Source organism: Schistocerca gregaria, chromosome 3 (genome assembly GCF_023897955.1).
Source record: "Schistocerca gregaria isolate iqSchGreg1 chromosome 3, iqSchGreg1.2, whole genome shotgun sequence".
Lineage (NCBI taxonomy): Eukaryota > Metazoa > Arthropoda > Insecta > Orthoptera > Acrididae > Schistocerca > Schistocerca gregaria.
In genome coordinates this window covers 118116776-118132571 of record NC_064922.1, presented here as the reverse complement: position 1 = coordinate 118132571, position 15796 = coordinate 118116776, and the positions used below count along the sequence as shown (strand labels likewise).

Sequence of the window (15796 nt, the reverse complement as noted above, 5' to 3'; positions counted from 1 at the left end):
ATCCAAATCGTGATTGTCCGTGCTCATAGCTTGGTTTCTATTGGTGATAAAAAGTGAGGGTCAAATGTTTTTGGATAGCCCTTGAGCTAGCGACCATTTGTAAACCCAACAGAAGGATCGTCTTAGTGTCACTGTCCTACAGTACAATGTCAAAGTATGAATATTACACTTCTTCCTGTATGGGCAAATGGAGAAAATCGGTTAGTTCTTTTTGTATTTGATGTGGTCTACTGTGGGCTTGATGGGACTTATGGAGTTACCATTTGTTCATGACCGATTCTGCAGAAAATCTAAAAAAAAAAGGTTTTTTACATTTTCGCCTTCAGCAGCCGACCAAAACTCAACCGAGAATTTCAAGACGGCTATGAACAACAAATGGCTGCAATTTTTATGATATGTTCCTAAGATCCTGATTTCGTTTAGCCTTGAAAATTGCGTTCATATCTTTATCTGTTTCCGATATACAGACGTTAATAGTCACCCAACTTGTAGACGTAAAATACGCACTTACAATCTGGCGTGAGGCAAAAACGTAATTTATAAAGAGATGTAGCACGGACAAATGAGCGATAAAGCGTTCCCGTTTTCATATGGGTACCCCATGTTGTAGTACTGACGCACGTGTAAAAATTCTTGCATGTGAAATGCGGTCTGTTGTGTAAAATTAGTTTCGTGTTATTTCAGCTTTATATAAGTAAACTATCTAAATTTTACTGACCAATATATTTCTTTTCATACGAGTTAAATGTACTGCTGCAGCAGGGAAAAAAGGGAACCAGCGAAAAAATTCTGCTGTCGGAGCACAAAAAATACGAATATATTCCTATCTATTTAAAAACTGACGGAAAAGTTGGGGTTCCAACTGACACACTATCTTCCTCAGCGCTTTTAAAACTTTTTCACCCTTTTTTGTGCTGGGAGAGAAGGAGGCAGTGGCAATAGGAAAGTGACGGATAAACAGTAAACACTGGAAGATGGTAGACACTGGTTGTGTTATAGAAACAGCGAAAGAGAGAATGGAAGTGTGAAAGAAAGAGAGGGGCACAGCGGCAATGTAACATAGTTGGCAGTGACAGAAAAGTGCTAGAAAAAGAGTGAAGAAGATGGCGGAAGTCGGAGAGGAATAAAGAAAATGAGAAAGTGAAAGTGGTTGATAGCCAGTGATAATGAGAAACAGGCTGTAACAGGATGACAACGTGGAAGAGAGACATAGTGACAATGAGAAGATACAGCGGCAGTGGGAAGGAACGAATGAGATAGCAGCAGAGAGCGAAACGGAGACAGCAATAGTGGGAGGAGACCATAGTGGTGGGACAGAACGGAGTAGACTATGGGTGTGAGATGGGAGACAGTGACCAAGAGACAAAAAAAGATAATGACAATGAGTTGGGCTGATTGAGTGAGTGAGAAAGGGCAACTGGGAGTGAATGGGTATGGGCAACTTACAGCGATGGAGTAGTGGGTGTGAGCGAGTTGCAGTTAAGGGTGCTTGTGGGAGTTTGAAGTTGGATGCATGTTAAAAAAAGGTCGAATTGTTTTTATACCAAAATTTTTAAAGGTGCTGAGGAAGGCAGAATGAGGCATCTATAGCCCCAGTTTTCAGTTATTCTTTTAAATCAACTGAAACATATTCGTATTTTTTGTTCTTTGATGGGACAATATTTCCAATGGTTGGTTGAATACTGGCGAAAAACAATCAATCTAGTGCGGTATCGGCCGCCATCCCTTTAAAATAAGCTTGCCACTGGCCTCACGACCGTGTTTACTACAGCCGCCACCGCAACACGAGGACGCTGCTGTGAATGATTACGCCGCTGTAAGTGACATGCATCGAGCTCAAGCTGCGGGTCTGCTTAGTTTCAAACATCGGTGCACAGAGCCTTTTCCTGAGTTTGCTATTTCGTAACTTTTACAGATTGACTGAATTGTAAACCTTTGTACTTTTTTTTTCAATGTTCAAACCTACTCTTAGCAACTAACGCTGCAACTACAGCAGACAAAGTTATGTATTACTTTTACTATTTGGTATTAGATGTAGGATAAATTAATATCTGAATTCTCTGTACACGAATCACATCTGTTCCTCTCTCCTGTATCCACTAAAGATCCACGAAGCGTGTACAGCAAGGTGCAACGTCTACAAAGAGAGAGCTTACAAATGACTCGTGCAGCGCGTCCTAGAATGTTGCTGAAGTGTGCGGGATCCTTACTAAGTAGAACTAGCAGCGGATACTGAAAGTTTGGACAGAAGGGCAGCACGAATGATCACAGGCTTGTTTCACCTGTGGAATATCATCACAGAGCTGCAGAAAGTGAATCGACAAACTTTTTAAGATAACCGAGAAGTATTCCGAAAAGGCCTACTTATACAGTTTCAAAAATCAGCTTTAAATGATGACTAGGAATATAGTAACAATAAAGAAGCCGGACCTTATGGACAAAGTCAATATAGGAACGGGGATTAGCGGTTATAAACAAAAGTTAATAAACCAATCAAGGACGCTAGGAGAGTTTTTCTGCTACATTGAGCTGATAAGCAGCTATTAGCAACGCTCTTAGACCGTGAATTGGTTCAAAAATGGCTCTGAGCACTATGGGACTTAACATCTTACGGCATCAGTCCCCTAGAACTTAGAACTAGTTAAACCTAACTAACCTAAGGACATCACACACATCCATGCCCAAGGTAGGATTCGAACCTGCGACCGTAGTGGTCTCGCGATTCCAGACTGCAGCGCCAGAACCGCACGGCCACTTCGGCCGGCGCCGTGAATTGGCATCACTTAGTTCCAGTAACACGAATGTAAGAGGAATTATGGACAAACTTTAAGCAAATTGTAAATCTGGGTCTGGAGAGTTATGTGCCTAGTAAGTGGGTATAGGATGGAAAAGACCCACCACGGTTTAACAACGAAATTCGGAGGATACTGAGGAAGCAGAGGCTGTTGCACTCTCGGTTCAGAAGGGAACGCATAAATGACGACGAACGAAGGTTACTAGAAATTTGTGCGTCTGTAAAAGGATCTATGCGTGAAGCATTCTACGGTAATACCTTAGCAAAAGGTCAGGCAGAGAACCCGTGGAATTTCTGCTTGTATGTAGAGTCTCTAAGCAGGTCTGAGGGTTCTATTCGGGCCCTTGTTGACTATTTTGGCGCGGAAGTTGAAGGTAGTGAAAGGAAAGCCGAAGTTTTAAATTTCACTTTCAAGAAATCGTTCTCACAGTTCTCACAGAAGATTCCAACAAACATACCGTCATTTGACCATCGGACAGACCCCCGTATGGACGACATGTAAACATTCCTGGCGTACAGAAATAACTGAAAGGTTTGAAAGCAAATAAATCGCCAGGTCCGGATGGAATCCCAATTTTATGTTACAAAGAGTACTCTACGGCATTCGCCCCATACATGCCTTCCATTTATCATAAATCTGCCGGCCGGAGTGGCCGTGCGGTTCTAGGCGCTATAGTCTGGAGCCGAGCGACCGCTACGGTCACAGGTTCGAATCCTGCCTCGGGCATGGATGTGTGTGATGTCCTTAGGTTAGTTAGGTTTAATTAGTTCGAAGTTTTAGGAGACTGATGACCTCAGAAGTTAAGTCGCATAGTGCTCAGAGCCATATCATGAATCTCTCGCCCAGCACGAAGTCCCAAGTGACTGGAAAAATAGCTCAAGTGACTCCTGTGTATATAAGAAGGGCAGAGAACGGATCCGCAAAATTAGGGACCAATATCCTTAACTTCTGTTTGCTACAATCTTTGAACATATTCTCAGTTCGAATATAATAATCTTTCTTGAGACTGAGAAGCTTATGTCCACTATTTAGCATCGTTTTCGAAGGCATCGCTCGTGTGAAACTCAGCTTGCTCTTTTGTGACATGATATACTGAGAACTACGGATGAAAGGCATTAGGCAGATTCCATATTTCTACATTTCCAGAAAACATTTGACACGGTGCCCTATTGCAGGCTATTAGCGAATATACGAGCATATGGATTAAGTTCACATATATGCGAGTGCCACGAACACTTGTTAGATAATAGATCCCAGTATGTTGTCCTCGACTTCGAGTGTTCATCAGAGATAGAGATATCGTCAGGAGTGCCCAGGGAAGTGTGATAGGACCGCAGTTGTTTTCTATATATATAAATAATTTGGCATACAGGGTGGACAGCAGTCTGCGGTTGTTTGCTAATGACGCCGTGGCGTACGGTACGGTGTCGAATTTGAGTGACTGTAGGAAGATACGAGCTAGATAAAATTCCTAGTTGGTGTGATGAGTGGCAGCTGGATCTAAATGTGGAAAAAATGTAAGTTGACGCGGATGAGTAGGAAGAAGAAACGTATAACGCTCGGATAGAGCATTATTAGTGTCTTTATTGGCACAGTCAAGTCGTTTACGTATCTGGCCATAACGTTGCAAAGCGAATTGAGGTGGAACCGGCATGTGAGAACTGTGGTAGGAAAGGCTAATGGTCGGCTTCGGTTTCTTGGGAGAATTTTAGGAAAGAGTGGTTCCATATGTGAAGGAGACCGCATGTAGGACGCTGGTGCGACATATTCTTGAATACTTTTCGGGTGTTTGGGATCCATTTTGGGGTCAGAATGTAAGAACACAGCGAAGAAATTCAGAGGCGGGCTGCCATAACCGGTGGGTTCGAACAAGAGGTGAGTGTCACGGAGATGCTTCGGAAACTCAAATGGGAATCCCTGGAGGGAAGGCGACGTTCTTTTCGAGAGACATTGTCGAGAAAATTTAGAGAACTGGAATTTGATGCCGACTACCGAACGATTCTACTACCACTGCAGGTAAGGACCACGAAGATAAGACACGGGAAATTGGGACTCGTAAGAAGGCGTACAGGTTGTGGTTTATACCTCACTCTATTTGTGAGTGGAATAGGAAATTTTTGTGGTAAGTTCCTATGGGATCAAACTGCTGAGGTCATCGTTCCGTAGGTAATATTTCCGCCGTCCGCAGATAGGAAATTCTCAGAGTGTGAGTTATAGCATTTTTATTTAAACTAAAGTCTTTCTTCAAAATTTTGAAAACAATATTCGTGAGGTAGGACTGATCCTCCAAGCCTACCAATAACTAAATCAGAGATTCTTCCAAACATAGTCTGTAGTAACCATACAACTTCACCAAACCAAGCTCCGGGCGTCTAGTGAAGAGCGGCGCGGAGTCCACGTTGCCGTCACCAGAGTCCGAGGACGAGTAGGGGCCCTGCGAGGATAGCTCCGGTACGCTGGCGGCGGTAGACGATGACGCGGCGGCTACGATGACACCAGTGGGTTCGCTCAGCGTGAACTGCCTCTCCAGGCTCCTGCGCCAGCCTAAATACTGCTCGGTGCATGGATATGGCTGGTTCTATTTGCAGTCACGTGTCGAGCGGAAGGAAAGTGGTCCGCGGCTTGCGGCGCCGTGGACGTCTCCTTGTGGTTTCTGGGAAGCGTCTGTGTTTCCGGGACGACCGGCCAGGCTAACCCCTACTCGGTCCGGGGCCCGCTGTACCGGTCTGCTTCGCGGGAAGCGAGAGTTGCAGGCGCTTAGTCTGGACACAGTAGTAGGCTTACACCCTATTTATCTAACTGAAACTACGAGGGTTGTCCAGAGAGTAAGTTCCGATGGGTCGCTAAATGGAAACCACAGAGAAATTCAGAAACATTTTATTTGCATTAGTTAGCTACAGTTTCCAGATACATAGTCGCTACTCCGACTTAAACATTTATCGGAGCGTTATACCAAATTTCCAACACCATCGTCATAGAACGCAGCCGCCTGTACTTTCCGATAATTCTCTACGCTGGTCTATAGTGTGTAGCCTGAGCCCAAGTGTTGTCTTCGTATCCAGCGTTTCATGTGAAAAGAAATGATACTCAGGACGAGCCAATTATGACTGTGTTGCGGGTGATCGAACAATTCCTATCTAAAGGGCTGCAGGAGCGTCTTCACTGCCACTGCAGAGTGTGGCTGAGTATTGTCATGAAGAAGGAAGTGCGACTGCTGTGGGCTTGATGGGACTTATGGAGTTACCATTTGTTCATGGCCGATTCTGCTGAAAAGCTAAAAAAAAAAAAAAGGTTTTTACATTTTCGCCTTCACAAGCCGACCAAACCTCAACCGAAAATTTCAAGACGTCTAAGAACAGCAAATGGCTGCAATTTTTATGATATGTTCCAAAGATCCTGATTTCGTTTAGCCTTGAAAATTGTGTTCATATCTTTATCTGTTTCCGATATGGGCTGCATTCATGAAGGCGAAGCCTCTCAGCGGTCCCTCCTACTTGGTGGGAGACATTGTTATTCTAGGCACCTTTACTCGCTCACAGTGCGCTCAAAACTGAAACGAGCGTTTTGATGCGATCGACGGTCATACTAGAGACATTGCCCAATACATCTATGCAAAGTTTCATCGAGTTTTCAGTGTGGTGTCCATTTCGCGACCGATCGTAACTTAATTTCTGGACCACCCTCGTAAATTACGCTAAGGAGAACACACACACCAGTGCCCGAGGGAGTACTCGAATCTCAACGGGCGGAGCTGCAAGAACCGTGGCAAGGCGCCCAGACCACGCGGCTATTTCGCGCGGCCACGGAATATGAAATGAAAAGATTAATAGTGGTACAGGGTATCCTCCGCCAAGCACAGTACGGTGGCTTGCAGAGTATCTGGGTAGATGTAGATAGCACAACCCCAATGATCGCTCTCGTAGAGATCACAAGGTTAGAGTAATTACAGCACGTACGGAGGCACGTTTCCACACTCCATATGTAAATGGAAGGGAAAGAACGCAAATAGCTGGTAGAATGGATGTGCCGCCTGTCGTGCAGAGACGCGGACGGCTGCTACTGACCTGCCTGCCGACGGCGGTGGCGGCCGAGTGCACGGCGATGCCGTCGGCCATGTTGACGCCGGTCTGCGCGAGCAGCGCCGCCACGGGCAGCAGCGGCAGCAGCAGCATCTGCACGCGGTACAGGAGGCGGCCGCGCGCGCTGCCCGGAGACACCCGCAGCCAGCCGCCGGCCGACGGCGCCACCGGGCCGGCCGACTCGCTGGCGCGCGAGGACACCGGCGACTCGAAGCCGCCCGAGGGCGACCCCGGCGACGCGCACCCCGCCGTCGGCAGCCCTGTAACACGGCGGCGGCTGTAGCGGCGACGCGGGACGTGCCGACGCTCAGCGAGGGGGCCAGGAGCACCGACCACTGACGTAAACAAAGATTTTGTGTAGTTCGCGCAGGATACGGTGGCCGATATACCGGGTGATCAAAAAATCAGTATAAATTTGAAAACTTAATAAAACGTGGACTAATGTAGACAGAGAGGTAAAAATTTACACACATGCTTCGGGATGACATGGGGTTTTATTAGAACAAAAAAAAAAAAAAAGTTGACAAAATGTGCGACAGATCTCTTGTGCGCATCGTTTGGTGATGATCGTGTTCTCAGCCCCCACTTTCGTCATGCTTGGCCTCCCAGGTCCCCAGACCTCAGTCCGTGCCATTATTGGCTTTGCGTTAACCGGAAGTCGCAAGTGTATCGTTATCGACCAACATCTCTAGGGATGCTGAAAGACAACATCCGACACCAATGCCTCACCATAACTCAGCACATGCTTCACAGTGCTGTTCACAATTTTATTCCTCGACTACAGCTATTGTTGAAGAATGATGGTGGACATATTGAGCATTTCCTGTAAAGAACATTATGTTTGCTTTGTCTTACTTTGTTATGGTAGTTATTGCTATTCTGATCAGATGAAGCGCCATCCATCGGACATTTTTTGAACTTTTGTTTCTTATTTTGGTTCTAATAAAACCCCATGTCATTCCAAGCATGTGTGTAAATTGGTACCTCTCTATCTACATTATACCGTGATTGATACAGTATTCAAATTTGTACTGACTCTTTGATCACCCGGTATATGTGATAGTAAGACTCTGTGCAATATTAGGAAAAATGTGTTATAAAAAATACAGGTCGCTATGATTTTGCGTTTGGTGCATATTACATAACGTGCTGTAGCGTATGAAATTTAGTTAACATATTGAATTTTTCCTTAGAGTTGGGTAGAGGTAACTGTCTGTCACCAATTTCAATAAAATTGATCTCATGTAACAGATTCCTCATATTACATAAACGGTTACAGATATCGAAATGATACCCACCTCATAGAAGATAAATTCCGTAAAATGTGAAAACTACAAGATTCCCGTTTTAGTTTTTCATGCACCGAAAATAATAACCGAAACTGTCCTAACCCACATAAAAACAAAACTGAAGCCACACTTTTAGAACACCTGTTTGGGTTTCGCAGAAACTGGGGAACTTCTTCGTTTGCAGCCCAGTCAATTCACTTTACTTTGAACACACCTCCAAATAATTCCTTTTATTCTTCAGTCCCCAGAGTCCACCTTTCATGAAACCATACTCTAAACATAGGCATTTTCTAATTTCAATGCTGGTTATTTTTGAGTCGAGATTTTATTTCTCTTGGAAGTACCTTTCTGCTTGACGAACTCTATTTGTGACTTCTTTTGCCTGTCTATTGTTGCTCAACTTGATCAAATAGCTGATTACCGATGTAAATTTGGACTTTTGCTTTCTCTTCTTTTTCACATTCCACCTCTTAAGCATTGAAGATATTTACCTTCGTATTATTCTGTTCCCTCATAAAATTATCCATTTTAAATAACATGGCTTGAAGATGTTCTGCACTTTTAAGTGGGACAGCTGAATCATTAGCATATCTTAACATATCTGTCATTCGTCCGTGTGTAAGTATACTTGTCTGCGAGTGTTCTCCTACTCCTCTCCCACACAGGCCGACAGGTTAAAGGTAACGGCTGATAATGCGCAATTCTGTCGGATACCTTTACGTATCAGCAGTACTTCTCGGTTTGTCTTTCCTCCAGTAATGTAGGTCCCATTTTTGTAAAGCTTCGATCTTTATAGTCTAAGCATACTCTTTTCGAGATCTCAATCATCTTGTCCCCGAGCTGCGCTCTAGAAGTCCGACGTAAATGCAAAAAATGCTAACAATTCAGGTAAGTGCCAATAATATCTGCAGCATGTCTGTAATGGAATGTCTTGTTTATAGTAATTCGCTCGCCTTTGAAACTACTGACTGCTAGCGCCAGAAAAGCTTTTCGAAAAATTTACAAAAATATTTCTTGGTTAACAGCTGATGGTGAGTATCTGCAGAATCGTCACTACTCACTCGCTGTTGTTTCGGTTGCTAAGGCAGCCACGGAGATGGAGATTCCTCTGGACCGTTGATTAGCTGCGGAGACCTGGCCGGCTGCAATCAAAGCGTTCGCTACCTGCCCGTGGCACAAGTTGGACATCTTATCGGCCCGTACCTGTGACGTCTCGAGTTGCTGAGACCGTCTAACTTCGGCTTCCATTCACGGCACAAGGGGCGAAACCGTATGCTGCCTCTCCCGCTCTGCTGGTGATTCAGCAGCGACCTGCTTCAATCGCTCTGGGAGGGTATTTGCCGACTGTAACTTGTAACCACGTGGTGTTGACGCTATCCTTAAGCATAGTGTGCGTGTGTGTGTGTGTGTGTGTGTGTGTGTGTCGGCTTAGGGCACTCAATACGTGCAGACGTATCCAGCCTTCATAGGCCCTGCAAACTACGCACTGCTTTCACAAATTGCCTCCACTACGTAATTAGCGGCCTTGGTAAAATATTTGGAGATGAATGCGGGTAAAACGCGTTGTGTAAAAAGTCATAAAATTTCTACTCACTAAGCGATTATCAGACTAGTTAACCACGGGATTTTCAAGAGTCTTAGGTATGTTTTAGAGGAACCTTCCCCGAGTACCTGACTAGTTTGGCCCCTAGTTTCCCAGAAAATCGATGTTGGAAGTTTATTATGCGCCCATCCTATACCTGTAACGTTCATCCTGTTCTGAGGAACCGAGCGTAGTGCAGCGACTAAGGTTCACACCTACCACGTTGCCGGTACGGGTTCAGATCTTACCCGTGTACTTTCCTTTCTTCTATTTAATCGTACAATATTTTAGTAAATGGTATGTATCACGCAAATTTATTCAAAAATAGTGATTTTTACCTTGGGTATTTACAGGGTTGAGAATTCCGTAACGGTCCGAGGGACTAAGAGACAGGGCAAAAAATGAGGTGATATCACGTCTAAGAAAAGTAGGAAGCAAATGTTGTCCAAATATTTAAAGTTTTAACTATGAGCCACATAAACAAATAAAAAAAGTTTTGCATCGCCTTGGTTCCGAGAATTCATGAACCTCTACAGAAAACTGGAATACAGATCAACATAAACGTTATTTCCGTCCTTTATTTCTGCTCATGAAAATCACACATTGCATGTTGTACCACCATACAGAGAGACCTTCAGAGGTGGTGGTCCAGATTGCTGTACACACCGGTACGTCTAATACCCAGTAGCACGTCCTCTTGCACTGATGAATGCCTGTATTCGTTGTGGCATACTATCCACAAGTTCATCAAGGCATTGTTGCTCCACATTGTCCCTCTCCTCAACGTAGATTTGGCGTAGATCGTTTTCAGAGTGGTTGGTGGGCCACGTCATCCATAAACAGACCTTTTAAATCTATCCCAGGCATGTTTGATAAGGTTCATGTCAGGAGAACATGCTGGGCACTCTAGTCGAGCGATGTCGTTATCCTGAAGGAAGTTGTTCAGAAGATGTGCACCGTGAGGGCGCGAATTGTTGCCCACGAAAACGAATGCCTCGCCAGTATGCTGCCGATATGGTTGAACTATCGGTCGGAGGGTGGCATTCACGTATTGTACAGCCGTTACGGCGCCTTCTGTGACCACCAGCGGCGTACGTCGGCCCCACATAATGCCACCGCAAAACAGCAGGGAACCTCCACCTTGCTGCACTCGCTACAGTGTGCCTAATGCGTTCACCCTGACCGAGTTGCCTCCATAGACGTCTCCGATGATTGTCTGGTTGAAGGCATATGCGACACTCATCGGTGAAGAGAACGAGATGCCAATCCTGAGCAGTTATTGGGCCCATGTGTATACCGCGCTGCATGGTGTCGTGGCTCCAAAGATGTATCTCGCCATGGACGTGGGGAGTGAAGCTGCGCATCATGCAGTCTATTGTGCACAGTCTGGGTCATAATACGACTTCCTGTGCCTGCTCAAAAAGCATTATTCAACATGTTGGTGTTGCAGTCATGGTTCCACCGAGCCATAATCTGTAGGTACAGGTCACCCATTGCAATGGTATCCCTTGGACGGTCTGAGCGAAGCATGTCATTCATAGTTACGATCTCTCTGTATCTCCTCCATGTCAGAACCGCTTCTGGACACTTCCCTTGTTGAGAGCCCTTCCTGGCGCAAAGCAACAATGCGGAAGCGATCGGACCGCGGTATTGACTATCTAGTCATGGTTGAACTACAGGCAACACGAGCCGTGTACCTCCTTCCTGGTGGAATGACGGGAACTGACCGGCTATCGGACCCCCTCCGTCTAATAGCCGATGCATACGCATGGTCGGTTACATCTTTGGGCGGGTTTAGTGACAGAGCAGTCAAAGGGACTGTGTCTGTGATACAATATTAACAGTCGACGTATATCTTCATGAGTTCTGGGAAGCACACAGATGCAAAACTTTATTTGATGTGTGTTTTTGAAAAAGTTGTCTCTATTTATTGATTTATTGATGAAATTACTACGGCGAAAATTACTATTTGGAATAGTTCTTCCTGACGTATACTATTTATTGAGATTCCGTACGACGAAGTGGAAAACAGGCAGTGAACAGGCAGGACGTGGTAACGGCGAACCTTGACCGCTGCTACGCGCGCTTGACTGAAACATGTCTGAAGCTCCACATATAGAAGATACGCATAATACCGCAACATCGACTTCCTCAGAAACTAGAGGCTTGCGCATGAAAAGCCGCCAGGCACTGTTGAAATATACCTCTATAACATACCGAAGACCTATCAGAATCCGTGGTTAACAGGTATGGTGACCCCTTTGTCAGCTCAAATCGTTCCCACATTAACACAACTGCTCATAATATTACAACACTAAATACACTGAGGTAACAAAGGTCATGGGTTACTTCCTAAACATCGTGTGGGACCTCCTTTTACCCAGTGCAGTGCAGCAGCTCGACGTTGCATGGATTCAACAAAACGTTGGAAGTCCCCTGCAGAAACATCGAGCCATGCTGCCTCTACAGCCGTCAATAGTTGCGGAAGTACTGCCGGTGCACGATTCTGTACACGAGCTGACCGCTCGACTATGTCCTATAAATACCCGTTGGGATTCACGCCTGACGATTTTGGTTACCATATCATTCGCTCCAACCGTCCAGAAAGTTCTTCAAACCAATCGCGAACAATCGTGGACCGATGACGTGGTGCATTGGTCTCCCCAAAAATTCCATCGTTGTTGGGGAACGTGAAATCCATGAATGGCTGCAAATGGACTGCAAGTAGCCAAACATAACCATTTACAGTCAATGATCGGTTAAGCTGGACCACAGGATGCTGTCCGTTCCATGTAAACTCAGCCCACACCATTATGAAGCCATCAGCTTACACAGTGCCTTGTTACCAATTTAGGTCTGTGGTTTCGTGGGGTCTGCGTCACACTCGAATCCTGCCATCCACTCTTACAAGCTGAAATAGATACTCATCTGATGAGGCCACAGTTTTCCAGTCGTCTAGGTTCGAACCGATACGGTCACGAGGAGAAAGGCACTGCAGACGACGTCATGCTGTTAGCGAAGGTATCCGCGTCGGTCATCTGCTGACATAGCACATTAACACAAACGCTAATGGATACGCTCGTCGAACGTCCCTCATTAATTTCTGTGGCTATTTCACGCAGTGCTGCTTCTCTGTTAGCACTGCTATGCAAACGCCATTGCTGTCGGTTGTTAAGTGCAGGTCGTCGACCACTCCATTGTCCATGGTGAGAGGTAATGCATGAAATCCGTTATTGTCAGCACCCTCTTTACACAGTAGATCTCGTAATGTCGAACTCCCTAACGATTTCCGAAATGGAATGTCCGATGGGTCTAACTCCAACTATCATTCCGCATTCAAAGTCTTAATTTCCTTCGTGGGGTCTTACTCAAGTTTGAAAGCTGTTCGCATGAATCGCCTGAGTGGATGAGAGCCGTGCCAATGCATGGCCCTTTTACACCTTGTGTACACGATACTATCGCCATCTCTATGTGTGCATATCGGTATCTCATGATTTTTATTATCTCATACGAGGGTCACTCAGAATGAAACCACACAATTTTTGTAACAATACAGTTTTCATTCCGCATGTGTGAAAGTTTTACAGTGTGTAGATACGTCCTTCCCGCTTGTTTTCAAACTTACATCAACCTGTTCCGGTGAGTGGCGCCGTCGCAGCATGTCTTCAAGATGGCTGCTACACTTGACGTTCGTCAGAAGCAACGTGCTGTCATAGAATTCCTGTGCTGTGAAAACGAGACAGTGGGAAACATCCACAAGAGGTTGAAAAATGTGTATGAAGATCCTGCTGTCGATCGCAGTACAGTTAGTAGGCGGGCAAGCAGGTTACGTGATGAAAGCGGGCACGGCAATGTTGAGGATTGTCCTTGCAGCGGCAGGCCACGTACTGCACACACTCCAGGCAATGTGCAGAGAGTTAACGAATTGGTGACTGCTGACAGATGTATCATAGAGAAGGAAATGTCACGCTACGTTGCGATAGGCGAAAAAAGTGTTCGCAGAATACTGAAAGTGTTGGCGTTTAAAAAGGTTTGTGCCATGTGGGTTCCCAGGATGTTGACAGTGGCTCACAAAGAAACAAAAGAAACGGTATGCAGCGAACTTTTAGAACAGTACGAGAATGGTGGAGATGAATTTCTTGGAAGAATTGTGACATGTAATGAAACATGGCTCCATCATTTTTCACCAGAGACGAAGAGGCAACCAATGGAGTGGCATCATGCAAATTCACACACGAAAAAACAAAATTCAAAACCACACTTTCTGCTGGAAAAGTTATGGCTGCAGTGTTTTTCGATTCCGAAAGACTCTTGCTTGTGGACATCATGCCCATTGGTTGGTTGGTTGGTTGGTTGGTTTGGTGAAGGGGACCAGACAGCGAGGTCATCGGTCTCATCGGATTAGGGCAGGACCGGGAAGGAAGTCGGCCGTGCCCTTTGAAAGGAACCATCCCGGGATTTGCCTGGAGCGATTTAGGGAAATCACGGAAAACCTAAATCAGGATGGCCAGACGAGGGATTGAACCGTCGTCCTCCCGAATGCGAGTCCAGTGTCTAACCACTGCGCCATCTCGCTCGGTATGCCAAGTGGAACCACCATAAATTCTGATGCGTATGTGACGACACTGCAGAAGCTCGACTGAGTCGTGTTCGACTACATCGGGAAAAGCAGAATGTTTTGCTGTTGCACGACAATGAACGGCCAGATGCCAGTAAAAAAAACCGTGGAAGTGATCACAAAACTCGGATGGACAACACTGAAACACACGCCTTACAGTTATAACCTGGCTCCACGAGATTATCATCTCTTTGGGAAACTGAAAGACTCTCTTCGTGGAGCAAGGTTTGAAGATGATGACTCCCTTGTGCACGCAGCCAAACAGTGGCTACTACGGGTTGGTCCTGAATTTTACCGTGTGGGTATACAGGCGCTGGTTCCAAGATGGCGTAAGTCAGTTCAGAGGGATGGAAATTATGTGAAGGAATGAAAATATTGTTCCTAAAGGATGTATCTTCACACTGTAAAACTTTCAGACATGTAGAATGAAATATGGATTAAAAAAAAAATATTCTGCATTTCTTTTGGAGTGACCCTCGTATATTATTACTTCAGCCGTGCGTGGATCGCGCTCGTGCCATCATTTTACATCCTGTTCTTTTTTTTTCGTGTTGCCACCTCGTTGTGTTAGTTTCAGTTTCTGTTGTCACTACACTGGACTCGTATTCGGGAGGAAGACGGTTCAATCCCGTCTCCGGCCATCCTGATTTAGGTTTTCCGTGGTTTCCCTAAATCGCTCCAGGCAAATGCCGGGATGGTTCCTTTGAAAGGGCACGGCCGATTTCCTTCCCCATCCTTCCCACACCCCAGCTTGCGCTCCGTCTCTAATGACCTCGTTGTCGACGGGACGTTAAACACTAATCTCCTCCTCCTCTGTTGTCACTGAGTTGCTGCTTTGTCTGCCCAGCAGCGGAGGCAGCAGCAGCGCCTATCGATATAGCCCTCACGTGTTATCTTTGCTGCACTGCTATGACTTCCCGGTCGTTGTCTGTCGTAAACCACTTCGGGTCGCGAGTTCGGGCTGCCAGTTTGTTGGAACGTGTCAGGAGGGCAGTTCGGACCCGCCAGTCGTGGAGTTGGAACGCGGCACTAGTTCATTTGGGTTGGAGCAGCAATGAGGCCTGGATGCCCGCGGCTCGCCCGACCGTTGCCGCCACGCACGACTTGAGCCGGGGACGGTCTTCGTGGATCGTCGGTCGGTCGTCTTACTGGACAAATTGGCTCGCTGATCGCTTATGGGTTGGCTCTGTGTGTCTATCGATTCCCGATTTGTCTTCGTGATTGCACAGCCACTGCTGAGTGTCGTTCAAGCCTTCGGCAAGTGTTTGTCAAAATGTGTGTGTAGTTGGTGTCATTTCCACTGACAACTTGTTTCAAATGATGTCGGTGTACTGGCAAACAGTCGGTCAGTTGGTGCGGACAAGGGAGGATATCTCCGTGCGGTACAGTCGGCTGGGTCCGCTGGCTGTCCCTGCGCAGTGTCAGAGAGTGTC

At 45.9% G+C, this 15796-nt stretch overlaps 1 protein-coding gene across 1 annotated transcript in view; it reads right to left on the bottom strand.

Annotated features, from left to right (window-relative positions):
- LOC126355276 (uncharacterized) overlaps nt 1-9351 on the bottom strand; it is a 384087-nt gene extending 374736 nt beyond the window's left edge. Inside the window, exons 1-2 of the mRNA XM_050005563.1 lie at nt 9225-9351; nt 6860-7209 (exon numbers count right to left, since the gene is read on the bottom strand). Of these exons, the coding sequence (XP_049861520.1) occupies nt 6860-7209; nt 9225-9351 (477 nt within the window). The remainder of the gene's footprint in view (nt 1-6859; nt 7210-9224) is intronic.
- Between the last annotated feature and the right edge of the window lie 6445 nt (nt 9352-15796).